We start from the raw sequence: 26,255 nt of genomic DNA on the forward strand, positions 1-26,255 counted from the left end.
AGAAGAGACCACCAGATCATTTAGTCTGACCTCCTGTATATCACAGGCCATCAACACCACCAAGCACCTGCGCACCAAACCCAGCACCTGAAATTAGACCAAAATATGACAGCCCAGAGGACACTAGTCTGTTGTGTGCCATTGGTAAAGAATAGAAGGGACCAAGGTGCACTAGTGCCTGAGGTCTCCAGCAATGGCAGGGAAATTATCAAGTGTGATATACCCAAATAATCCTGGCAAGTGACCTGCTCCCACATGATCCAGAGGAAGGCAAGAAAAACCCAAGGTCACTGCCAACCTGACTTGGAGGAGAATTCCTTCCCAACCCCTCATATGGCGATCAGTTAGACCCTAAGCATGTGAGCAAGAACCAGCCAGCCAAGCACCTGAGAGAGAGAATGCTCAGTGACACCTCAGAGCACCCTGTCCAGTCTCCCATCTCCAGTCATAGACATCTCTGATATGTCAAAAGAAGGAGACAAAACACACAAATACATACACACATGCTCACATCACATTGGAATACATGGGGGAGAGGGGAGAGAAAAAAAATCCCTTTCTGACCCTACCAGGTGACCAGCTGAAGCCCTCAAGCATGAGCTTATAGGAACATAAAACATAAACCAGAAGTGAGACCGAGGGCTGCTGAGCCTTACCCCCAATCATCACAAGTTGCACTCATAAGTTTGTCCAGCTCTTTCCTAAAACTAATTACGTTGTTTGCCCCCACAACTCCTATTGGGAAGCTGTTTCAGAACCTCACTCCTCTGATGGTTAGAAATCTTCTAATTTCCAGCCTGAATTTGTTCCTGGCCAGTTTATTTGTTCTGGCACAAACATTGTCCTTTAGTTTAAATAACTCTTCACCCTCCCTGATGTATTTATAGAAAGAAACCATATCCCCTTTCAGCCTTCTTTTTGCTAGGCTAAACAAGCATAGCTATTCCAGTCTCCTGTCATAAGATAGGCCGTCCATTCCCCTGATCATCCTATCTAGTAGTTCTTCTCAACACCTGTTCCAGTTTGAATTAATCTTTCTTGAAGACGAGTGACCAGAATTGTACACAGTATTCCAAATGAGGTTTTACCAGTGCCTTGTACAATGGCATTAATACTTATGTCTCTACTGGAAATGCCTTGCCTGATGCAAATGTGATACATGGATGTCTTTTTCACAGCCTCCTCACCCTGGTGGTGGCTCATAGATGACCTGTGATCAACCCACAGACCCAGGTCACTCTCCTCCTCTGTCACTTCCAACTGATGAGACCCCAGCTTGTAGAGGAAATTCTTATTATTAGATCTAAGTGCATGATCTACCTAACCCTAACCCTAATACCTGATGCCCAACCGCAATTCTGATTAAGGGCTGGCAAGCCTGTTTGGAGAGAACACAAGCACATGTTGCACACTAACTAAGCCATTTAATTCTCTTCTGATTATTTTTATTCCCTATTACTTTTCATTTACAGACACATCAGCCCAGATTCCTCAAAGATATTTAGGTGTCTAACTCCCACTAATTTCAATGAGAACGAGGCACCTAAATACCTTTGAGGATCTGGGCTGACAGATTCAGGCTGGCACTGGAAGCAGAAATGCCAAAACTCTACAAAAATGGCTATTTATGGTGTTTCAAGCCTGACCAGAAGCTGAATTTATCAAAGCCTCACAAAAGACTCTGTTCTTGTGAGATGTGGAGCCTACTTTTGTAAATCCAAATGAACTGATTTATTCAAATAAGAATCCAAACTTTTGAGGTTCACCCATTACTAGTTTCTATGATGGGTTGCTGTTTTAACACCTATCATTTATATTATTATGTTTTAAATGTGATTAGATGGCAGGATGGTTATTCCACGGGTTTTCTGTTCAAATGAAAACCTAAAAAGCCAGTATGAATTAGGTTCGCTAACAGTTCCTATTGTCTTCAGTGGAAAGAAGTTTAGGGTCTCTGTTTAGTTATCAGGAGAGCCTTAATATACAAATAAAACTTGCTCTTTTATAGTGCTTTCCACCCAAAAATCCCAAAGTGCTTAAACAATATTATTCAATTAAGCCTCTGAACATTCCTGTTAAACAAGTACCATAAGTAGGAGTATTCTCATTTCACAGATAAGGAAATGAAAGCACAGAAAAATTGGCTGTCACTCATTTGAGAGTCACTTCTAATCAGTGGCAGAGCTTGGTAGAAAACTCAATAAATCTAAGTCCTGTGCTCTAACCACTACACAATGCACATGCTAATTACACACATAAACTCAGGGCCTGAGCTATTGATTTCAGGCCTATACATACATAATTATACACCTGCTAGGCAAATTACATTATTTTCCAATTTGGTTTTATTGATTCTCAAATAATTCCAATTTCCTTTGAAAATTATTTTAATTAGTTTAAAAAGACACCCAAAATTACTGAGGATAGTGAAGCTGGAAGTTATGTTTTGTTTTGGCAAGTCTCACCTATCACTCTGCCCTTTCAATACTTCTGTGCATTAAGACTTTCAGATTATTAAGATTCTAAAAACATACAGTTGTAGCTTGAGGATTTTATTGGTCTATGTAGGCAAACCCTCCAACAACTTCCTAATGGACTTCTCCTCCTTTGGAAATATAACAAAGTGAAAATAAAATATGGAATGAGAACTTCTAATGATTGTAGGCAGGCTTTCAAAAAGACCATTTTTTAAAATCACATTTATTCTTCCTGTTAGTCATGATTTGATCTGAAGATTTCATCTAGTATAGTTCAATTTTTCTCTTAGAGTATCCTGAGGAGAAAACAAAGAAAACTAAATAAAATGATCTCTCTGTAGAAGTTTGTATTAGGCTGTGCTCTCCGTATTAAAATTTTAACTCATTTTTCCTTATAAAACGAGTATACAAAGAGGTTACTTCGTGTCATTGGAGTCACCTTGGGTACCTAAATCATTTTTTGTTGTTGTTGTTGTTAAGAACTCAGCTTTATTTCATTTAAGTGGTCTCAAATTACCTTACTCACAGGAGTATTCCTCCTGAAGCCAATGGCACTAACTGACATTCAGATAAATTGGCTTTAGCCCTAAATATCAGATCATGTAACCATAGTCTAGATCATGGGCTCTCAGCCTAATAGTCATGACTAGAGTAGGGTGGAGATTTTTGAACAAATCTTTTATTCTCCAAAAATGCAGTTTTGGTCAAGCTGAAACATTTGACATGAATTTCACAAATAGATTTGGCAATTTTTTTTCTTGACTTTGGCACCATTCACAAAATAGCTGGAGGAGAAAGAGGTGATGGTGGTCCCCATTTATATCTTTTAGCTAGTAGTTGGACATTCAACCAGCATGTGGGGGATTCAGGTCCAGATTCCCCCTCTGCCTGACAGAGCAGCAGAGAGAGAGAGAGTGAAAATGGCTCTGTAGCCTGGTGGTTATTGCACTCTTCTGGGTGGGGGTCACCCAGTTAAAGTCCCTGCTCCAAAGACTATTCAAGTATTTTATACAAAATGGAACAGCTTCAAAGGCAGGGGGCTGGACTCGATGACCTTTCAAGGTCCCTTCCAGTTCTATGAGATAGGTATATCTCCATATATTATTAATTATTATTATTATTAAAAGAAGAGAGACCTGGCTTAGAATACTCTCTAGCCCTGTGGTTAGGGTACTCTGTTTGGAGGTGGAAGACCCAATTGCTCCATATCAGACAGAGGGGGGGGGGGAATTGAAACTGGGCGTCCCACATCCTGAATGAGTGCCCTAACCACTGGGCTAAATAAGGGGGACACCCACCTACTCCTCCATCCATTTTATGATTCTAGCCCTTTCAAAATGCTCAGAAACAAAATGTTCTGAGGTTGAACAATTTTTTTAACCTGAATTGGACTTTTTTGATTTGCCTACATTTGTCAGGAATTTTCTGATTCAATTTGGGTCACATAAAAATAATGGGGTGGGGAGGAGAGACTGCTTGCAAACAGAAAAAAAATCAATTATTTGCCTAGCTCTAGTCATGACTACACAAGGCGACTGTTAGATGAGATAGGAGGCAGGGTTGGAAAAAATTGTTTTTCTGTTGTAACATGGGGAGCGTGGTATGGAGGAGATTGAGAAGCACTGATCTAGATGAGTCATATAGATTAGAAACCAGAGAGCATTCCCACCACACATATAGAAAACTGTCAATCCATTTTCTGAAAACATTGCATAACAGATTCAAGTTTTTCACTTTAATCTAGGCAGTGATGCATCTTGATTGCTTTGCTGCTTCAGCCATTTGCTTGGACTTAGAATGCTGTTTAAACTTCACCAATCTTTGGGCTCTAGAACAGGGGTGGGAAAACTTTTTGGCCTGAGGGCCACATCGGGTTTCATAAATTGTATGGAGGGCTGGTTAGGGGAGGGGGTCGTGGCCCGGCCCCACCTCCTATCTGCCCCCCTGGGACTCCTGCCCCATCTAACCCCCCCCCTGTTCCCCGATGGCCCCTCTGGGACCCCTGCTCCATCCACACACACCCGCTCCCTGTCCCCTGACCGCCCCCAGACCCCCACTGCCCCATCCAACCACATCTTCTCCCTGTCCCCTGACTGCCCCCAGAACCCCTACTCCTGACTGCCCCCTGCTGCCCCATCCAACCCCCCCTCCTTCCTGACTGCCCCCCCCCCAGGACCCCTGCCCCCATTCAACCCCCTGTTCCTCCCCCGACCACCCCGACCCCTATCCACACCTCTGCCCCCTGACCACCACCCCGAACTCCCCTGCCCTCTATCCAACCCCCCCTGCTCCCTGCCCCCTTACCGCGCTGCCTGGAGCACCGGGTCAGGCCAGGCTCTGCAGCTGTGCCACCCAGAACATTGCGCAGGTGGCGGAGCGAGCGAGCTCAGGCTGCGGGGGAGGGGGAACAGCAGGGGAGGGGCTGGGGGTAGCCTCCCGGGCCAGGAGCTTGGGGGCCGGGCAGGATGGTCCCGCGGGCCGGATGTGGCCCACAGGCTGTAGATTGCCCACCTCTGCTCTAGAAAGATAATCTTTCTTTCCCCAAATGCAGAGCTTGCCAAAGGGTTCTGTTGAAAGGTGGAAAAATATTGCATATGTACAAGTGATTGTAGCAAGTGAAATACTTAATAGTGAACAAACTCTTTTTGATGTGTCAATTACACTGAAAGGAAAATAATTGTAATACTTAAAAAAAAATAGCCTTATCAGCTACACTATATGATTTTCATGATGTTTTGTCCAATATCTTACAGGCAGCTTCAAAAGATGGTACATGATATCAAGAAAAATGAAACTGGAATAATGAGCAAATTCAAAAAGTAAGTTATAGATGTTGATATAATTGTACCTTGTTTAAAGCTCAGAATATCTAGCAAGTTGTATTACCACTTTGAGGGTAGGAGTGTGTGTTTCTGGATAGACATATACTAATAACAGCTTTATTCCAGAGCTGTTCCACATGCAGGATTGTCATTAATATCAATGGAAGCGGCTGCAGAATCAGGCCCAAAATTATTCTAGAGTGTAAGCTGCTGATGGATCAGTTTAAACAATATCTACATATAATGTATTCATTGAGGTTGATTCTCCCAGGCATGTTTGTGTGTCCCCTTTCTCTTTAGGCCTATGTTCAGGCTACCCCCTACTATTTAATTTTAATTTGAACTCCTACCTTGATGCAACTAATCAGCCATAATATTCAAAGCTCAATCCTGAACATACCATACATAATAAGAAGTTTTAAAAGAAACCCATAACACTAAAACCCTAACCTAATATTCTTAGTCCAGCAGTAAACTGCAGAATTATTATAATTAAATAATCACAATATACGTGTGGATAAAGCCCGGTGTTTCTTCATGCGTGGTTATATGAATAAGACATCCTTTATTTCCAAAGTCAGACTCATCTTTTAGCACAATAACTATTAAGCATGCACACTAATTTTTAATACAACATATCTTTCACATGGGATTAACATATGTATGTGACATTCTCATTGATAATCCATGGATCATTTACTATAGGTGTAAGAAAGATGTACACAAGATATATTAATGAACTTTAAAAAAATGTTATTTACCAGGTTTTCAGGAAGCATTTGCAATGATAGGACAACACCACACAGAATAACTCAATATAGTCTATTGATGCAGCTCTCATACACAATGGAAACATAGAAGCACACAGAACACTGTGCTTAAGTAACAGCAACCATGATGGATAAATTCGAGATTGGAAAGTATTATTTTAGTATCTGCTAAATAGGGAGTGTCTTCTCTTTGTGGGGGAAATAGACTCAGTTGTGTGATAGAGCTCTCCCTCACTGCGACCTGGTGATACACATGAGAATGAAGCAGGGAAATTCAAAGCTAACCATTACACTTTTTCCTTCACTCACCCTGTTGTAATTAAGTATTGCTGCAGTTTGCAGAAAATCTCATATTCAGATGTTACATAGGATCTATACCTATTCATTGCCTACACGTGGGCACAACAACACAAGTGAAGGGCGAAACATCAGTCTTACCTTTGACTGGCACTTCTTTTGTCAGTTTGGTAGAGCCTTCAGTAACTCAAATATACTTTGCCTTTGCAGGGGGGTTTAACATGGTGTATGTACAAACTGCAGAGCTCTGGACCTTGATATAATGAGGAGGCTGCCCTCATGGAGTAGAATCAATACCCGAGCTTTTATAAAGAATAATATCACAGTAACAGCTTTAGAGCACTTAGACTTAATAACATCACAGTGCATCAGCAGCAAATGTCTCAAAGATGAAAGCACATAACAAAAATGAGAGAAGGATCTCAGAGTTATAATTTACAGAGACAAATCATTTTACCATAGTTGCTTTCACCTGGAGATGTATAGCTTTGAGGATGTGCCCCTTCTTTAAGAAGAAGGGGGAAATAATAGAATCTAAATGTACTTACATACAGAAAGGGTGGGATGTGCAGCCTGCATCAGTCAGATACAAAATGGCCATTCTAGGGCTGCAGCTGCTCAATGCTCCCAGATTTAAAGAACCAGTTACCAGAAAAGCAGGCTGGAGAAGGGTTCTATTAAATGGTGAACCCAGCATAGAGCTCAGTAGTAACCAGGAAACTATGAAATAAGCAGCTTCCTCAGGGAGTAGGGAAGTATTGCCAGAAACAAGTATTCAAAATCACAAGTCTAGCTTCCAACAATCATGTGATTGGTTTAAAATAATATATTTTAAAATTGCCTTTTTATTTGCCTTTGAGGTGCACTGGGGTCACATTTTCATGCTTTTCTCCGAAACCCTCAGGGCTAGAAACTTATTGGGTTTTTTTAAAACTGAGATTCTCATATTCGCATGGAGCTAGGGCCTCAAGAAAAACACCAAATATCATTAGATGATAAAATTGCAGGAGTTGTAATAATAGTAGGAATAGAAGATTCCAAGGTTCAGAGACAGAACCTGGTGAAAAAGAATTAATGTCTCATTATGTTTTTAGACTATATCCTTGCAGTCCCTTCCAACCCTATGATTCTTTTTGTGGACTGTGGCTGCTTTCTCTGCATAAAGGTGACACAAGTCCATCTCAGCTACTTTATAGCTTCTAGAAATGTCAAGATTTCGTGGAAAGACAAGGTTTCAAAGATATGAATACATGATAGGACAAAAACTGAATTTGTTTTCTGTAGCATATGTTTTCCGTGGACATCTGTCTTTACAATGAGAAATGCAAAATATGTTGGCTCAAATGCAGGTCAAGTATAAGTGGGATCCAACTTCACTGACGTCAGTATAAGTGAACGTGCTTACACCAGGTCTGAATTCATCCTATATATTATTCATAGAACATTTATATTGCAAGCCTTAAAGACTGATTAAGCGCTCCTGGAATACATTCTGTTTATTATTAATTTGTATTAAAACAGTGTCTACTGACCCCAGTCACAATTGGGGTCCCATTGGGATAGGTGCTTTATAGATAAGTAAACAAATGAACAGTTCCAGCCTCAGAGAGCTCACATTCTAGGCTACTTAAAATTATTTGTTGACAGGAAATCAGAATATATTTGATTGTTCCTTGTGTGTGTGTTTGTAAGTCCTTTTGACAGTTGTATGAATATAAGTAACTACAGAGAAGAGAATCGGGGACCAGACTCTTTGTTTCTTAAAAGCTCGTCTGCTCTTCTTGTTTATTCCCCAACCTAGGTCACAATCTTCCTATCTGTGAAACCAAAAATTTGGCCCCGTATCTTGCTAACATGCCCATGTTTACCTTTAATCATGTGCATAACCGGTTATAGGCTTGGAGCCTTAGGTCCTGTGGAGATCATGATTTCAGAGAGGATTATAAATTCAATTATAGAACAAGTAATGGGTACAGTAGGATTTATAAGCAACAGAGAGCCTATTTCCATGTCCATGTCCTTCATATTGCAAAACAGGGAAATAAAAAACAGAAGTTATGGGCTTTATGCCACAGGGTGCTGAGTGCCCTCAACTTCCATTGTATTCAATTGGCCCTGATTCAGCAAGGGACTAGTTGCGTACTATTGGGTAAATCCTGGCCCCATGGGATTCAATAGCAAAACTCCCATTGACTTCAACAGAGTCAAGATTTCACCCTTAAAGATTTGCACATGCTTAAGTAGATTGCTGAGGCAGGGTGTGGGAGCTCAGGACACTCAGCACATTGCAGATCAAGCCTTAGATGAAATATCTGATGAACTGTCTCTATATAAAAAAAGATTTTCCAAAATTTCCTGGGGACATCGGTGACACTTCATTGACAAAGCCAGCAGCAGAAAGTGAAATAAAGAGGCTGCCAATAACCAGAATCTGTCCATTCCTTGAGATGACGTTTGTGCCCACATGGTCAGCTACTGAGATGACACAACACCTGAGATCCTGCATGCCTTACACAAGCAAAACACCCATAAACTTCAGATCTCTCCTGCTCCATAACTCTGTAGCACTTACTGTGCCCCCTGTTTTCATACAATCCTGCAGATGGCAGCTGGAACTGTGGTATTTTACACACTATGCACTGAGTATATAATATTGCAAACTAGTCAGGAAAACAAACTGAAGTACATGGAGAAAGAGGTAACAAAACAGAAACAGTATAATCATACATGTTTCTTAGCTGAACCAATAGGAAATTTGTGTTTCCCTTTATGTACCTATGTAATGTGTTTCAGATTTCTTATTATTGATGCTCAAGGCCTTTTGTTAATAAATGGGACAACCCATTAAAGTCAAAAGTATTATATCATGTAGCCATAAACATTACAGTACCACTATTTTGTGCAAAGAAAATATGTAAAACCATACTAAGAACATTAATAACACTCATGGGCAGCTTCATAAATATTTTAAAGAGTTTCTTTATCACCAGGCACTTCCAAAGCAGCAACGAAACATTCCACTCTATCATGAGATTCCATTTGGGTTCAGTTTGTATTCAATCAGTTTAACAGCACTAGTTCAGAGTTTTGACAAAGTTTTGACAGGTTCAATGAATTTATTTTTTAATAATAGTTGTAATTATGTAGTGCACCCAGGGCACTGCACAACAATAAATACAGTAAAAACATAACATCAACTAAAGAAAGCAATATAATAAAAAAAATCACCCTGTAAGCAAAAATGGACCAGAAGAAAAGGACACATCAATAGTAAGGGCCAACAAAATTAAAGAACATTTTTGAAAACAAAATTTTTTCAGCTATTTCTTAAAAGCTGGGAGAGGTGGGCTGAAATGCAGGGTAGAGCGGAGCAAGTGCCAGTCTCTAGCACAAGTGGTGGAATCTCTAAAAACAAGTAGTCTAGGAACACAATGTTAGGACAAGGCTCAGGGTTCAGTCCTGCAGTTCATTAAACACCCTGTCTGCAAAGCACTTACACTTATACCTACACCCTGTCCGCAAAGCACTCTTCAACGTCAAGTAACTGAGGGCACGTCTTCACTACCCACCGAATCGGCGGGTAGCAATCGATCTATTGGGGATCGACTTATCGCGTCTAGTGAAGACGTGATAAAATTGATCCCCGATGGCTCTTCCGTTGACTCCGGAAATCCATCGCGGCAAGAGGCGGAAGCGGAGTCGACGGCGGCGCGGCAGCGGTCGACTCGCCGCCGTCCTCACAGCCAGGTAAGTCGACCTAAAATACGCCACTTCAGCTACGCTATTCACGTAGCTGAAGTTGCGTATCTTAGGTCGACCCCCCCTGTAGTGTAGACCTAGCCTGAGTAGTACCTCTGACTTCAGTGGGAGTATTCCTATGCTTAAAGTTCAAGACATGCCAAAGGGCTTTGCTGCATCAGCCTCAGAGTGCTCAGCACATTGCAGAGAGGAAGATTCAGACCATGGTACTTTTTAAAATTGAAGTCATTCATTCACTTAACTGCCTGCTAGCTGCTATCTAGTGTATGGTGTGCAAAGCTACTAAAGCAATGCTGGTCTCATATTAAATGAAATGCCTCAAATACCAGTTGATTACTTATTAAAACTAGTGATGCAGAAAGATGTGATATGTTATTTTTTAAACAGCTGTAAACATTCCCAAAAACCTGTTTGGATTTATTTTTCTTTTGGATGAGTCTTATAGAATTGAAAATTATATCTCGGCTGTGGAATTCTGTAGGATGTTTCCCAAACCTCCACAAAAGAAAAAGTCATTCTCTAATAAACGTATGGGTGAAAACCTGGCCCCACTGAAGTCAATGGGAGCTTTGCCACTGACTTCAGGGAGGTCAGGATTTCAGCCTGTATATTTCAGAATTGAGTACTTTCTGTAAATCCCTATTCAGGTCTATAGGACTTTTCCAGAAGGATTAACTCACAAGTCTATCAGATGTAACTTAAATACGGAACAGAGTATATTTAGGGCACTTTCAAAGTGGGTAAAATTGTTTACCACTGTGATTTCTTTTGCAGGGCCGGCTCTGGCTTTTTTGCCGCCCCAGGCAAAAAAGCCTCCGCCGCCCCCCCCCCCCGCCCCCCCGCAGGGGGGGGCGGCGCTCCGCTTTCCCGCCGCGGGGAGGGCGGCCGGAGCCCCGGGGCGAGGGTGGCGAGCCCCGGCGGGGGCTCCGCTCTCCCCCCCCCCCCCCCCCGGCGGCCAGATAGGACTTGATCCTCTTCTACTGAAGTCATTTAGAGTTTTGCTGTTAACTTCAACAGGAGCAGTATCATGCCCATTGCCATTGCTTACAAAAAGAAGTCCTAAAGTGTAAAAGTATTATAAATGTACAAGTATTATAAATGTATGGTAACTAGACAGTAAGCTCCTGGGAACAGGGACCATGTCATTCATGTTTGCATATTGCAAAAATAGTGGGTGAAATCATGGCCCCAGTCCAGTCAATGGCAAAATTCCCACTGACGTCAATGGGACCAGGATTCCACAGTGTTGACACTCACTAAATAATATTAATACAGTTCAGTAACTTTTCTGTGGGTTTGTGTTTGAATTTTAGAATAACTAACATATTTGAAGAGACTAACAAATACAGATGTGGCCATAAATTGTTTCATTTCTGTGACAGAAACATAATTTCTTTTCTATTGCTATTTAGGTTCCAAAATGAACAAGTGGCCTTAATTTGCAAAACTGGGAAAAATACTTGGGATCGGTATGCTATTTCAGAACCACACAAGGCATGATAGATGGCTCAGATACAGAGCTCTTCTGTGCTTCACATGCTTTTGTTGTAACATATTTACATATTCTGCCAGGGCCACAGCCAGGATTTATAATGTCAGTCAAAATACTGAAGCGAGCCCTCCCAATTTATTGTCCAAACACCTACAATATGGGCCAGGCCACACATCCCTCTCCCTCAGAAGGGTCCTTATTGGCTTCCTCTCCACCCTTTTCCTTTGTCTCTGATGTCCTTGTGCACCTCAGCACAAATCCAGCACAGAGCAGCCTGCTGAATTTGGGGCCACCCTCTCCATCAAACCTAGACCTGGCCATTTCCCCTGGCAGTGGCCCTGGTTTCTTCATTTTAACATGCCTGTGCTAACCTGGATGAGATATGGGAATAATGCTGTTAAGAATGCTTAATAACATACTGCCTGCAGGATACGTTATACTCATGTTGTCAGGCACTAGTAACCATTCAGCAAGGAAGAACTACCTATACTTTTTTCTGACACCACTAATCAAGAGAGCTGGGCAAACTCTGTGAAAAATATTCCATGGATATTTTCTTGAGCTTGGTAATGAATTTATTTTGGCCATGCCTGCACAATGCATACATGTATGTTCACTTTTTACAACTATATGAGCAGTATAGTTTCACTAGCACGAACTGTGGAAAAAATCATTCACAGAAACCAAATCTTAAAATTTGCACATCTGGGTATTCAGTCAGATGCACTCACCCAATCAGGGAACAGAAACAACATTTAGCTGTGGGTCTTAGCTGAACAGTCACAAGTAAGCAGCATGCCCAAGTCTTGAATATTGAGTATCGAATTATTGCAGCAAACTGTTAAGAAAAACAAAACTGGAAAAAAAATGAGAGAAAAAATTGAAGGAAATCACAACGGCTCAGATACCTTCAAGAGCACAAGAAAAAGTTACAGTCACTGTGGACATTATTCCTGGTGAATTATACACTCAGCTCCGCAAACAAACAACATCACAAGAAGCACTTCTTTTTGGACCTGATTGAAAGCCCATTGGAGTCAATGGGAGTCTCTCCATTGACTTGGGCATTGGCTCAAACCCAGGGTGTGGTCTCATCAGTGCTAAGGAAAATTGTTGGATTATATATTAAGAATTATTATAAAGGGGCATTTTAATGCAAATGGTATTAATGTTTTCTATTAATACAAAAAGCAAAACATTACTTGCTTCAGATACTTCCGCTCAAGCATGTAATAACCCAGATGCAGCATTGGATCTGACTTGAATAACTTCACAGAAATGTGTCTCTCTTCTTATGAGGTAATGTCAGATCATTAATGGAATAATAAATAGATCACTACACTAAGCTCCTGGGGGTGCTCGCCCAGGGCTTACAATTAAACAAACAGGAACCTGCATGATTTTAAATTCTAGGTAAGCATAGCACAGTTGCAAATGAAGAGAAGCCTATAAAGAATGTTTCAATCTTTCTATAAATAATCTTTTGGTTCACTCAATACTACAGAACCAAAGCTATTCAAATTGTATTCCCTTATGAAAAATAATTGGTGTGAGACTTTCTGTTAGTACTTCCATTATTGTACCAAACATGCAGTACCTCATACATGTGACAAATGCAAAGGTTGAGAGCCCAGATCTGATCTGATACCAATGTAAATCAGTAACTCCATTGACTGCAGGAGCTATACATGTACAAAATCATTGTAAGTGAGATCAGAATCTGGCTGAGAGACAGCCTGGGAAAACTTTTAAGCCTCAATTGGAATTTAAAGAGCATGCAAATCTAAAGTTGTAAATTAGAACCAGAGAGCACTGTATTCTTTTATCACCTTACATATAAACCTCTTACTAGGATTTTTATGAACCTCAATCAGCTTTACTTCTTTAAACAGATGTGCACATATCTATAATGTATAATGCTGCCTGTAGCTTCTGCTCCTCTATATGTTTGTTTCTTTAAAAAAAAAGTTCTTAACAAAAAAAACTCAGATTGCATTCTATATTCTTGGCTGTTTCCAAAAAGTACTCTCTTTTCAGAGCATTTGCCTGCAGCAATTGGCTGAATATCTGTGACAATGACCTGTGTCTTCAGTTGCAGATATCTTTTGTCATCAGCTTTTTTTATGTGTCTGGCTAATGCTTGCCTTCCTGCAACTATTACTTATTGGATCATAAATGTAATAATTATTGTTTACAGGCTAAAAAATAAACCCCCACCAAGTATACCACAAAGGGATTATGCTTCAGGTAAGGATGGCTTAATGGAACTTTAAACTGTATATTTTTTCTAAGAGTGTTACAACTGCATATTTGCTCACATTCATCTTCTAGGTGAGGTGAATCCTAAACCATTACCAATAACTTATAATGCAATGCTCTCTGGTAAAACTATGGACAGCAAACTGTGGAGAGCTACCCCAATGGGAAGAACAAAGAGCAAGAAGTAGTTGATGGCCAGTTCAGTGGTTTGAGCATTGGCCTACTAAACCTAGGGTTGTGAGTTCAATCCTTGAATGGGCTACTTAGAGATCTGAGGCAAAAATCAGTACTTGGTCCTGCCTAGTGAAGGCAGGGGCCTGGACTTGATGACCTTTTGGGGTCCCGTCACGTGTGAATGAAGCAATATTTGCTTATTTTACACCTTCATTGCCTGCAATTGTGTTTTACCTTTGTTTTGAAGTGTTAAGAATGGTTTTGTTAAGGAGAAAAAGTAATACAGCAGCAGATTAGGTGGGGAGTGACTGGAAGTTCTCAATCTAATAATCGTTCAGTGACTTCTATCACCAGTTCCAAGTGGACAGGCTTCCACATCCCTAAAACTATCATAGTTAACTGGCATCCAATTTGGAACTGAATTGTCAAGAGGGCTGAATGAGCTCTTCCTCTCTCTTTGTTTCCTTTAATAAAGGGATTCACGGGCATGGCAGTGTGGGGAAGCTTGCATTGCTACTATTCAGACTGGGGATAAGTAGAGGACTACGTTGTCCAGCACATCAGTCTGGGACTCTTTCATGAGCACGCCCAATTAATTTCTAAAACCAAATAAGCAACAGAAGCAGAATTCTAATTACCAACACTATTCAGCCAAAAACAAGTGTGTTTGGCACAAACTTTCAGGAATTGTGTGTGTGTGTGTGTGTGTGTGAGAGAGAGAGACAGAGAGAGAGAGAGAAAGAGAGCCATTCAATTAGTGGCTAAGATGAATGTTTGTGATCACTATTCCATTCCCTTAAATAACTCAAATGTTTGGTTTAGAACATGCAGAGGATGAAGATGAACAATGGTCTGATGATTTTGTAAGTATATTTTCCTGAGTAAAGCAGTTACTCTTTCAATTAGGACTACACATGAGATAATGAAAGTTTAGTTCTGAATCAGATACTTTCAGTCAAATCTACATTTCCACTATTAAAATCCTACTATATTCACGAGGTTGAACATTTTCAAAAGTATCCACTGATTTAGGTGCCTCGATTTTTGGGTACCCAGCTTAGAAATACCTGGGCCCAACACTGGCCTATTCTTATTTAGAAGATTTACAGATAGTTTTAGATTTCACTTATTCATCAGTGTTGTCAAATTTGTGCTTAGTGACTTATTCTTGGCATCACTTATTTAGACAGTGGTAGCACCCACAACGTGTTAGGCATTTTCCAAACACTAGAAAAAACACAGGGTGAAATCTTGCCCCATTGAAGACAATGGCAAAAGTCCCATTGATTTCAGTAAGTCCAGGATTTCACCTACAGTTCCTGCCCCCAGAGACCATACAATCTATATAAATTCATTGTCCTCTGTTATAAGATTTGGTCTCCATTTTCTGACATTTCAAATATATTTAATGTTTATCCATTTTCCTTTATTCCATGCTACTTGAGGTGGACCCTCTACAGAATCCCTGGTCTAAACACCCCTAAATTTGCCTAAATTTGAGGAAAGTTCAGATCCAAACTTTGTAGCTCAGGACAATCTCTAATTGTTTTATGTTTGAGATGCCCAGATTTTCCTTGCATAAAGCGTGTGAAGATTATTCATTAGCCCATAGAAAACTAGCTAATTCCCAGGTAGTTGTCACCTGGTGAATGGCTATCTTCTTGGGCTTTAGTGGCGAAGCCCCATCAGGTAGGGTAGAGGATGGTAAGGTCTCCTCAGGACTTTAGAGTGAAGCAAATCATGACCCATCCTGCCACAGGGCGAAGAACACTCTTTATTCTACAACTTGCTTCTCTAAAGCCAGCTGTTTCCTCCTGGTGCTAGTTCCTGACCTCTCCCTTAAGACCAGAAACCAGAAAGGGGAGATAGAGGTCACATCAGCAGCTGAGGTTGAGACTGGGAAGGAACTGGTTCCCATGATAGTGGACTGGTGGAGAAGCATAAGGCTGTTGACTCACAGATGTGGGGGAATGCACTCCCAGCTTAGCAGAGGGCCTCTGGTGATGGAAGGGAGAAGGCAGAAATAGGAAGTGAGAGGTCTGTGGTGTTCCAGTGGTGATGAGAGGAAGGCATAGGGGTACTGAAAATCAGGGTGTTAGCACTTTGTTAAATCCTTTCTCTCCAGAGCAAAAATATTTTAAATATGTTTTATGATGAAATAGAGTAACACTAATGAAGTTGACCATGCTCATAACTGTCATGACAAGCAAGTGTTTTTGTACGTTAGCAAATAACGCAACTGGTGGGATGTTTGAGTATTATTTCCACGAATGAACCCACAAATGTTTTACAAAGTAAGAAATGGGAAGCTGTGTGTTTCTAGGACAGCGATTATGAAAATCCAGATGCCCACTCTGATTCAGAGATGTATGTGGTCCCGAGTGAAGAGAACTGTGATGACAGTTATGAGCCCCCTCCAACTGAGCAAGAGAAAAAGAAGATTCCCTCATCATTTTCATTTTCAAGGGGAGAATATGCAGGTACCTATGAAATCTTTGGTTACGCAAGCCTGTCAGTCCCTCAGCTATTTATACCAGCGGCACCATTAACAAATTGAAAAACAATAAAAGAATTTCAGATGGTGTCAATGTGGTGTAAAGCCCGTCCTTTTCTCAGGAGTTAGCCTCAAAAGGAGGAGGGGCTGTTTGTTCCCAACCCCAATTATCAGGATGCCTACTGGAAGGATTCATGGATTTGCTGGCAGATGAGACACCCCCTCAGCATAGCCGCTGTCTTCCAAGTTTTTGTTAGTATATTTTGTAGAAGGCCTACAGGCTTTGTGATGAGCAGTTATAAACCGAGTAATAAAACAATATGCATGGGAACATGGGGGAGAAATTTCACTGAGCACGCCCCAGAAATCACCCAGTTAGCCTAATCTGGGGATTGGTTCTTCCCTAGCTGATTTAAGGTCAAGCAGGAAGGACAAAACATTAAAGGACCCCTGTTTTTTATCTTGTTTATACCCTAACTTGTTAGCCAAGCAAGTGCAAAACAGGGGCCATAACAGTATAGGCTCCGACTTCCCCTCTTTCCCCTGGGTGCTCGACCTTCCCTCTGCCCCAGCCCCAACCCCACTCCACTCCTTCCATGAGGCCCTGCCCCCATTCCAACCCCTTTCCCAAAGTCCCCGCCCCAACTCCGCCCCATCCCTGCCCCTATTCCAACTCTTTCCCCAAATCCCTGCCCCGGCCCTGCCTCCTCCCCGAACGTGCCACGTTCCCGCTCCTCCCCCCCACTTCCCAGAGCATGCTAACGCTGCCAAACAGCTGTTTGGCAGCGGCGGCCAGGCAGGAAGCGCTGGGAGATAGGCGGAGGAGGGGGGACATGGTGCACTCAGGGGGAGGAGGAGGTAGGGCAGGGGAAGAGGGGAGCTTGGCTGCCAGTGGGTGCAGAGCACCCACTAATTTTTCCCCATGAGTGCTGCAGCCCCAGAGCACCCACAGAGTCAGCGCCTCTGCATAACAGTCCCAAAGATCTAAGCCTATACTGCCCTTAACAATTGGGAGTAGGAAGCATGTAGCCTTAAAAACAGAACTGGAAGGAGATGACTCTGCTTATATTGCTCCAACAAACAGACCCTTCTCTTCCCTTCAACATTATATTCTGAGCTAAATACTGTTCCCATTGAAGTCAATGGAAGTTTTTATATTGACTTCAGATGGACCAAGATTTGGGACATTGGGAAAAGGAATATCAACATAACCATCCCCTCACTGCACACCTCTTCCCCCATCTCTTTCAGTTTCATTATGTGAGGCTCGGGTACTGGATATATATAAGGCACTCAACTACTACAGTGCCAGACAAGTGGCTGGATAGGTAATAAACACATTATTTGCACACTTCAAATAATGAGGAATTGTATTACCCAGTTCCTTGTAGGTATTTTGGTGGTACCCCAGAGAAGCTGGCCATATCATCTATTTCAGTCTCACCCACCTTGCTGCATGGGAACTTATATGCTACAGTACTTAAGGACTATAGAACATAATAGATTCTCATCACTTCCAGTCACAGAACATTCTATATGACTTATATTATAGGCATAGTAAAGATGCTCAGTTTGCATAGATATTAAAACAACTGTTTGCAGTTGCAGTTGCAGTGAGTAATTATGTACTAAACTTCTCATTTCCCCCCTCATTTAAAGACAATCGCACTACCCACCAGGAGCCACTGCCAAGTAGGCCAAGTCAGTCTTTAATTAAACCCAAGAAACCATCTAAACCATCTCTGCCATCATCATCTGCCGCTCTGAAACCAAAAGTGCCACCCAAGACCAAAGAGTTCCATGAGGATGAGGTAATGTTCACAGATACGTAAGTCTTTACCATACAGATGAATTATGGCCCCATAAGTATCATGAACTATATGCTGCACTTGTTTAATATGCTAGTCTTTCACATCTGACTGCTGTGGTTCAAATCATTACGTAGGTCATAAAAATAAATGCATAGTTTCACACTAGTTTCTAGTGGACATTTACCCACATCGTAAATCTGTGGAGCCATTCAGCCCACTTAGCATTCTCTGTTCACCAGAGACAGATTGCTGACAGGTGTGGAAGGAACAGAAATATTGAACACCAGGGCAGGGCTACAGAGTACTGAGCAGTAAGTGATCGATCAGTTGTGCCACAATTGGAGCTGTTTGGTGAAGGGGGAAAGTCCATGGAAAAGCCCAGCCTTATCCAGCCACAGAGGGAGTTTAGATGCCTGAGACAACCATTGGCGTTAGTGCATCTTGTCCATCCCTGCCAAGACAGGCTTGTGCCATGTGGTGTATTTGACATAATGCATGCTTAGCTTGTAGCTTTTCTCTGCATTTTTCTCAGGATGATTATATCGTGCCTGTAGATGATGAAGATAACTACATTGAACCTACGGAAGGCAGTACTTCACAATCTACAAAACGTGAGTTTTAATTTTTTAAGCACATGATAATTTTACTCTAGGGTAAACACCGTGCCACTGGATGTCTGTTGCTAGGGTTCATAGTAGGGCTGTCAAGCTATTAAAAAAATTAATTGTGATTAATCGCACTGTTAATAATAGAATACCATTTATTTAAATGTTTTTAGATGTTTTCCACATTTTCAAATCTATTGATTTCAATTACAACACAGAATACAAAGTGTACAATGCTCACTTTATATTTATTTTTTATTACAAATGTTTACACTGTAAAAAAGAAACAGAAGAAATGGTATTTTTCAATTCCCCCATTACAACTACTGTAGTGCAATCTCTATCATGAACGTTGAATTTACAAATGTAGAATTATGTACAAAAAATAACTCCACTCAAAAACAAAAAAATTTAAAACTTTAGAGCCTACAAGTCCACTCAGCAATTGTCTGAACAAGAAATAGGACTAAGACATACAAGTTTGTTTACATTTGCAGGAGATAACGCTGCCCACTTCTTGTTTACAATGTCACCTGAAAGTGAGAACAGGCGTTTGCATGGCACAGTTGTAGCTGGCAGCACAACATATTTACGTGCCAGATGCGCTAAAGATTCATATGTCCCTTCATGCTTTAACCACCATTCCAGAGGACGTGTCCCTGCTGATGACGGGTTCTGCTTGATAACGATCCAAAGCAGTGAGGACCATCACATGATCATTTTCATCATCTGAGTCAGATGCCACCAGCAGAAGGTTGTTTTTTTTTGGGGTGGTTCAGGTTCTGTAGTTTCCACATCACAGTGTTGCTCTTTTAAGACTTCTGAAAGCAAGCTCCACACCTCATCCCTCTCAGATTTTGGAAGGCACTTCAGATTCTTAACCCTTGGGTTGAGTGCTGTAGCTATCTTTAGAAATTTCACATTGGTACCTTCTTTGAATTTTGTGAAATCTACAGTGAAAGTGTTCTTAAAATGAACAACATGCTGGGTCATCATCCGAGACTGCTATAACATGAAATATATGGCAGAAGGCGGGTAAAACAGAGCAGGAGACAAACAATTCTGCCTCGAGGAGTTCAGTCACAAATGTAATTAATGCATTATTTTTTTAACGAGTGTCATCAGCATGGAATCATGTTCTCTGGAATGGTGGCCAAAGCATGAAGAGGTATATGTATGTTTAGCAATCTGGCACGTAAATATCTTGCAATGCTGGCTACAAAAATGCCATGTGAATGCCTGTTCTCACTTTTAATTAAGAAGCGGGCAGCATTATTTCCCATAAATGTAAACAAACTTGTTTCTCTTAGCAATTAGCTGAACAAGAAGTAGGACTGAGTGGACTTGTGGGCTCTAAAGTTTTACATTTTTTTGTTTTTGAGTGCAGTTATGCAACAAAATAAATCTACATTTGTAAGTTGTACTTTCATAATAAAGAGATTGCACTACAGTACTTGTATGAGGTGAATTGAAAAATACTATTTCTTTTGTTTATCATTTTTACAGTGCAAATATTTGTAATAAAAAATAATAATATAAAGTGATCACTGTATACTTTGTATTCTGTGTTGTAATTGAAATTGATATATTTGAAAATTTAGAAAAACATCCAAAAATATTTAATACATTTCAATTGGTATTCTCTTAACAGTGCGATTAAAACTGTGATTAATCACGATTAATTTTTTTTAATTACGATTAATTTTTTTAAATTAATTGCATGAATTAACTGTGATTAATCAACAGCCCTAGTTCATAAAGAAGAGGGGAAAGTTCTAAAGAGACTGCAATCAAGGGAGGGGCAGTGTGGGTCCCGTAGCTAGGAGAGTCCCAGGGCAAAAGTTAGGGTTGTCTTTCCCAACTGCCATGTTTGGCTCCTACCTCTCTTTTCATGACCTTTCACAGTCCTACACTCCTACAACTGAGAATCCTGGCTTGGTTTGCCATGCCTCTCCTCTCATCCAAGAGTACTGCTTCATTAAAATTCTCCACATGCTAGGGTGTTCAGGCAGATTTTTAACAAAGAGATGTGGGACTTCATTTTTTACTTCAGTTGCACCTGGGGTTTACTTAGCTGGGAATTAAACTTACAGTGCTAAAGTGAAAATAACAGGAGTACTTGTGGCACCTTAGAGACTAACAAATTTATTAGTCTCTAAGGTGCCACAAGTACTCCTGTTATTTTTGCGGATACAGACTAACACGGCTGCTACTCTGAAACCAGTGCTAAAGTGAAAAGTCAATTGAACAGTATGTAACTCTGCACTTTCACATGGTTGACAATCTTGGATATTTATGGCAAGGTGGAAGCACTGAGAATAAGGTTACTCACATGAGTCAGAGGCTCTTTTTCTGCCACAAATGAATTTCTCAAGGTCTCTTGACTAGCCCTCAGATCTTCTTTGTATTTGTTCTCATTTCATAGAGGTGACATTGGTATGTTTGTCTCTTTTTTTGTTTTAAGCTCCTATAAACAGATCTACCAAGCCAACAAAGCCAGTTCTTCCTAGTTCTGCCAAGTCCTCTCCTGCTCCTGCGTCTCCTTTCGTGCAAGGTATGCAAAGTTTATATTGGTGTAAGAGGATCATCTTGCACACACCCTGTTTTGACAAAGGGGTTTGGAAATGCAATAGTATGATTTCTGGATGGAAAAAGTATTAATATGTTGCACATAATTAGGGATGGCTGAACCAGCTCAGACCTTTGCTCATCCCTGGAAACAGCCAACTATTTGCCATTTATTTCCTCCAATGGCACTTGGTTGGGGGGGCAGGTGGATAATCTTGCTCCCTATCTATAAAAGTAGGAAATCTGAAAGCCGGCTACTCCCTCCAGTGGCAGGTATTCTTCGGAGTGTGGCCCATGCACCGCAGGTTCATCCTCATGCCTCACTTTCATCTTCAGCGAACAGATAGGCTGTGTCTACACTGCCACTTTCAGAGCTAAAACTTTAGTCATTGAGGGGTCTGAAAAAACACCCCCCCGAGCGACAAAAGTTTTAGCACCGAAAAGCACCAGTATAGACAGCCATGCTCCCGGCGATAAAGCTACCACCGCTCATTCGGGGTGGTTATTTTTTAATTGCCGGGAGAGCTCTTCCCCGATGATAAAGCATGACTACACTGCCCACGTCACAACGCTGCCCTGGCCGTGCTGTAACATGGGCAGTGTAGACATACCTATAGATAGCATTCTGCTTTGCTGGAATGAGAGCCAGCAATCCTTCCTAACTGGGTATTCCCACTGATCTTGTTGCTTGGTAATTTAAAAGGAAATTCTGGAGCATTCAAGATCCTTCCCTACATTCCCACAAGCACCACCCATCTATATGCTCGGAGGTTTTCCAATACTAGGGGGCATTCTGGTGCATAAATTCCAGAGTGTTTGCATGGTTGGTTTTTTTGTTTGTTTTTAAGTTTAAAGCAAGGAGATCAACTCATCCCAATGTAGGGCTTGCTGGGCCATGTTGCTCCAGAGCTGTTGAAGAGGTTGCCCAATTACCCACTTGATGGTGAGTTAGCACAACACTTGATCAGGAGGAGAATGCTGAATAGGACTTGATGATGAAAAGAAAGGAGACTTATCACAAGGGATAATGAGCACATGTAGGGAGAAACAGCTCTTTTGACAGCAAGGTAATTATGTAGTGAGGATAGGTCACAAAGCTGGCAAGGGACTTGAAGAACTTCAGGTTACTTGTATAAACACACACACACACTCTCACACTCTCTGTCTCTCTCTCTCCCTCTCCGTCTCCCCTGCTGCCTCCCTCTCTCTCCACACTGAACCTGACAATTCTGACCTAAACCTCTTGTGACTGTCTCATTGCTACAAATAAAAGTACTATTCTATAAACATTTTTCTGTATTCTCCAAGTCCTATTAAAAACCTAGCATTAGCCCAAAGCAATTTACTGGGTGTTTTATTTCAAAGATCCATCTGCTCATCTCTTCTATTGCAAGATATTAAGTTACACTTGATGTGTTCAAAACATAAACCTATCACACATGTCTGTAAAATAAAAGCAAGTTCCCCTTCAGGTATTTCTAGTTTATAACAGCCATTTTGCCTATATTGTGTTTGAAATAGATCCCTGCACTATAAATCTGTTTTAAGAATGAATAAAACTGGAATAAGCTACTTGTCTTGAATTCATTTCTGCTTTTTATTATTTTGCTTTAGTAAAAGTCAGACTCCAAATGGATCAACATAAGCTAAAAACACTTACCGGAACCAATAAATCATTGATCAATTATCTCATTTCAGCATAGGATACCAAGATGAGTTTTTAAAATACTGAATCAAGACTCAATCTTACTGAGATTATGTGGATTCTGATCGCTTTGTATATGCTTCTCTTGTTGTCATGTACTGTAAAAAGAAGTTTATTTGGAAAGAGAAAATAAAGGCAAAAAGCAAATAAAAGGGTGGGATATTTTCTTCTGTAATTGCAAACATGTGTTTAATCCTCTTTAGCTGAGTAGTGCCAATTCTATGCTGTATTGCTTTCTAGTCATGGCATTAATTGCCCAGAATGTAACCTTTACAAACTAGTTACACAATTCTTACCAAGCATTACGCATGTTCATTTTCATTAGGAATTTGTTTAACTTCCAAGCCATAGTTACAAAAGTTCTCTGTGATTTGCAGTTTTATCACATAACTTTTCAGACATCTTTAAACACCTTTTTCAGTGTTGTGATCACAGTTTCTAAGAAACAATTTTCTTGATGGATTTTAAACAGATAAAACAGCTCCCTCTAGTGGGTACTAGAGCACTTGCCAGATTACAGTTCTTACTTTGCTAAAGTTAAAATATAATACAGCCTAGCGTCACTACACTCTGTGAAGCTGGATTTAGATTATGGCATTAATTATTTTAATGTTTGTTTTTTAATATTCATGATTTACAATCTGTTGGAATTTTTGTGAGCAAGGAAAAACCCTGCAATAGTGAGCAGGAGCTCAGGGCTAACAGTGTGGTGATACAAAGGACTCAGACCAATGGATTCTCACTGAAAGTTCAGGGTTTACGATTCATTAGGTCCCTTCTTCACCAAGGTTAGAGGAAGGTTCAAAGGTCATCCAAATGTGATAACGTTAAAAACTGTTCCTAGTTCAGGCTCTTTTCTTGCCTTTTGCACTAAGAATGGTACAAAAATAAAGGTTATTTGGGTGCAATGTAATTCCTGTATTGTTGACTGTGAATATGGATTTTTGTCCTTTTCATCATGTTTACAGTTAAAAAGGAGTAAGGCACAGTTTATTATGAATAAGACAAGAAGAATCAGTCCCTAAGTGAGAACAATCACATCTCCTAAAATTACCTTTTCCCCAGAAGAATCTTATTTTCTCTTTAAAAGCAGAACTTTGATGTAAATTCCAGACTGTATTTCTGTCAAAAGAGACCTGTGATCCTCTTTTGTAACTACAGAATATTCTTTTTCCTTCAGACGTCTATGAGGTTCCCGAAGAAGAGGTAAGCCTTTACCTACATTTGATGGGTCATACTTCCTGCACTATACATGCATGCTGCAACTTGAAAGCACTGTATCCTGTGGTGCAAAATCATTCAGAATAAATGTGAGAGTAAACCATTGTATCAACTCTTTAATATAGAGGAAATTGGAACAAACCTTTGCCACTGAGAATGGTGCCCCATACCCCTGGTAACTTCATAACTCCATCTCCCTCCACCAAATGACAGTGAAAACTTGTTCTACCCACTACAAGCTGTTAGGTGGGGTAAGGCTTCCCGCTCTGCTTAATGTGATCCAGCCTTAGAATCACAGGCCTACGGGAGCATTTTCTAGAAGTGATGCCCCAGCAAAGGAAATATGAACTGTTTTGACATGATAATTTCCTTCCCACCTCCCAGTACTGACATGACACATAACTTAGTAGCATGCTTGGGGCTACACTGATATAGCAGTGGTCATTTTCTGGCTACCCCATCTTTACGCATATTCCCAATAGGCAGTGTTTTGCTGGAGATACATGCTCCAATAAATAAGATATCACAAAGGCAACTTAAAATCCTATATTAGCACAAATGCATTTTATTAAATACAGATATGACCAAGTTATTAACAGTGCATTTTCTCTTAAAGGAAAAACCGTCACCACCAACAAGCAGGTAATGCATTACCATGAAATTCTGTACATTATTAAAAGTTTTTTAGACCTTGTCAAGAAATATACTTTGATAACATGTGAGCATTGTCTAAATATCTATATATTTAATACCTATGTATCTCCATAGAAGAGGTACCAAATTAATCAAATATTGTAATATTTCTTGATAAACTTTGAGAATGAGAACACACAATACATGTACTCAAATACATTGTGTTGTCTAGGATTACAGAGACTTTTGCATTTTTAATTCAGTATTTTTTGTATAATGTTTCTAACTTCACTTGTGTTGTCTTATTAGGAACACTAAACCTCTTCCTCCCAAGCCTGTTCAGAGTACAGGAGGACGTTCCCACATGCTCAGCTCAGCCAAAGAATCCTCTAAACCAGACACTTCCAGGTTAGTTAAAAGCAGCTTACGTCTCCTCACGCATTGAGCAAACACTGGAGGAAGCAGATTCTTCACCTCACCTCAGAGTGCCTAGCTATTGCATGGCCTTCAGACAATGAATCATTACACTGCTCTACAGCCAAAATGCTTCTGAAATAAATGTAGTCAAACTTTACTAATTCTGGGTCACTGAGAACGAAAATGATGCTTAAAATTGTTGATTGGCTCTAGTTTTCAAGATATGCTATTGGGTCAGTATATACGACCCTTGACTTGGGAATGGCGGAGGATAAGTGAGTTATAAAGGGAAGGAATCTCAATTTAAACCAGAAATGACTAAAATACATCTTTGACTGGATCTATGAATAAATCTATGACTGGGTTTGGACAGTACTTGCTTTTTAGGCAAAACAATGAATGATGCAATCTGAAGCTGGTATTGCATCATACATGATATGAATTGCATCATGTTATTCCTAGAAGTCATGGATGATGCAATCATAACAAAGCTTACATCACTCTGCTGAACAAATTGCCCCATATCAGCTCTAGAAATCATACAGTGTCGTGCTCTCTTATTTGTCAGTGTTTGATTTTGCAAAGGGACACATTTCTGTTTAGCCAAAGTGAGCAGAGATGCCTCGTACTTGTGTGAACAGTGCAGATAACTTCTGCTATGTTTGTGGTGAAGTGACTTTTGCATCACAAAAGCACAGTATAACCACTATGATTAAGAAAACCTATCACCTTTATTTTGGCTGCAAAATTG

At 40.5% G+C, this 26,255-nt stretch overlaps 1 protein-coding gene across 1 annotated transcript in view; it reads left to right on the forward strand.

The window, feature by feature from the left end:
- Positions 1-26,255, forward strand: part of BLNK (B cell linker) — a 151,265-nt gene that overhangs the window by 102,816 nt on the left and 22,194 nt on the right. Inside the window, exons 4-14 of the mRNA XM_065408305.1 lie at positions 5,231-5,296; positions 11,538-11,594; positions 13,815-13,864; positions 14,873-14,913; positions 16,374-16,530; positions 18,204-18,355; positions 18,888-18,966; positions 21,425-21,514; positions 24,414-24,439; positions 25,071-25,096; positions 25,397-25,495. Of these exons, the coding sequence (XP_065264377.1) occupies positions 5,231-5,296; positions 11,538-11,594; positions 13,815-13,864; positions 14,873-14,913; positions 16,374-16,530; positions 18,204-18,355; positions 18,888-18,966; positions 21,425-21,514; positions 24,414-24,439; positions 25,071-25,096; positions 25,397-25,495 (843 nt within the window). The remainder of the gene's footprint in view (positions 1-5,230; positions 5,297-11,537; positions 11,595-13,814; positions 13,865-14,872; positions 14,914-16,373; positions 16,531-18,203; positions 18,356-18,887; positions 18,967-21,424; positions 21,515-24,413; positions 24,440-25,070; positions 25,097-25,396; positions 25,496-26,255) is intronic.

The sequence above is a fragment of the Emys orbicularis genome, chromosome 7 (genome assembly GCF_028017835.1).
Source record: "Emys orbicularis isolate rEmyOrb1 chromosome 7, rEmyOrb1.hap1, whole genome shotgun sequence".
In the NCBI taxonomy this organism is placed as follows: domain Eukaryota; kingdom Metazoa; phylum Chordata; order Testudines; family Emydidae; genus Emys; species Emys orbicularis.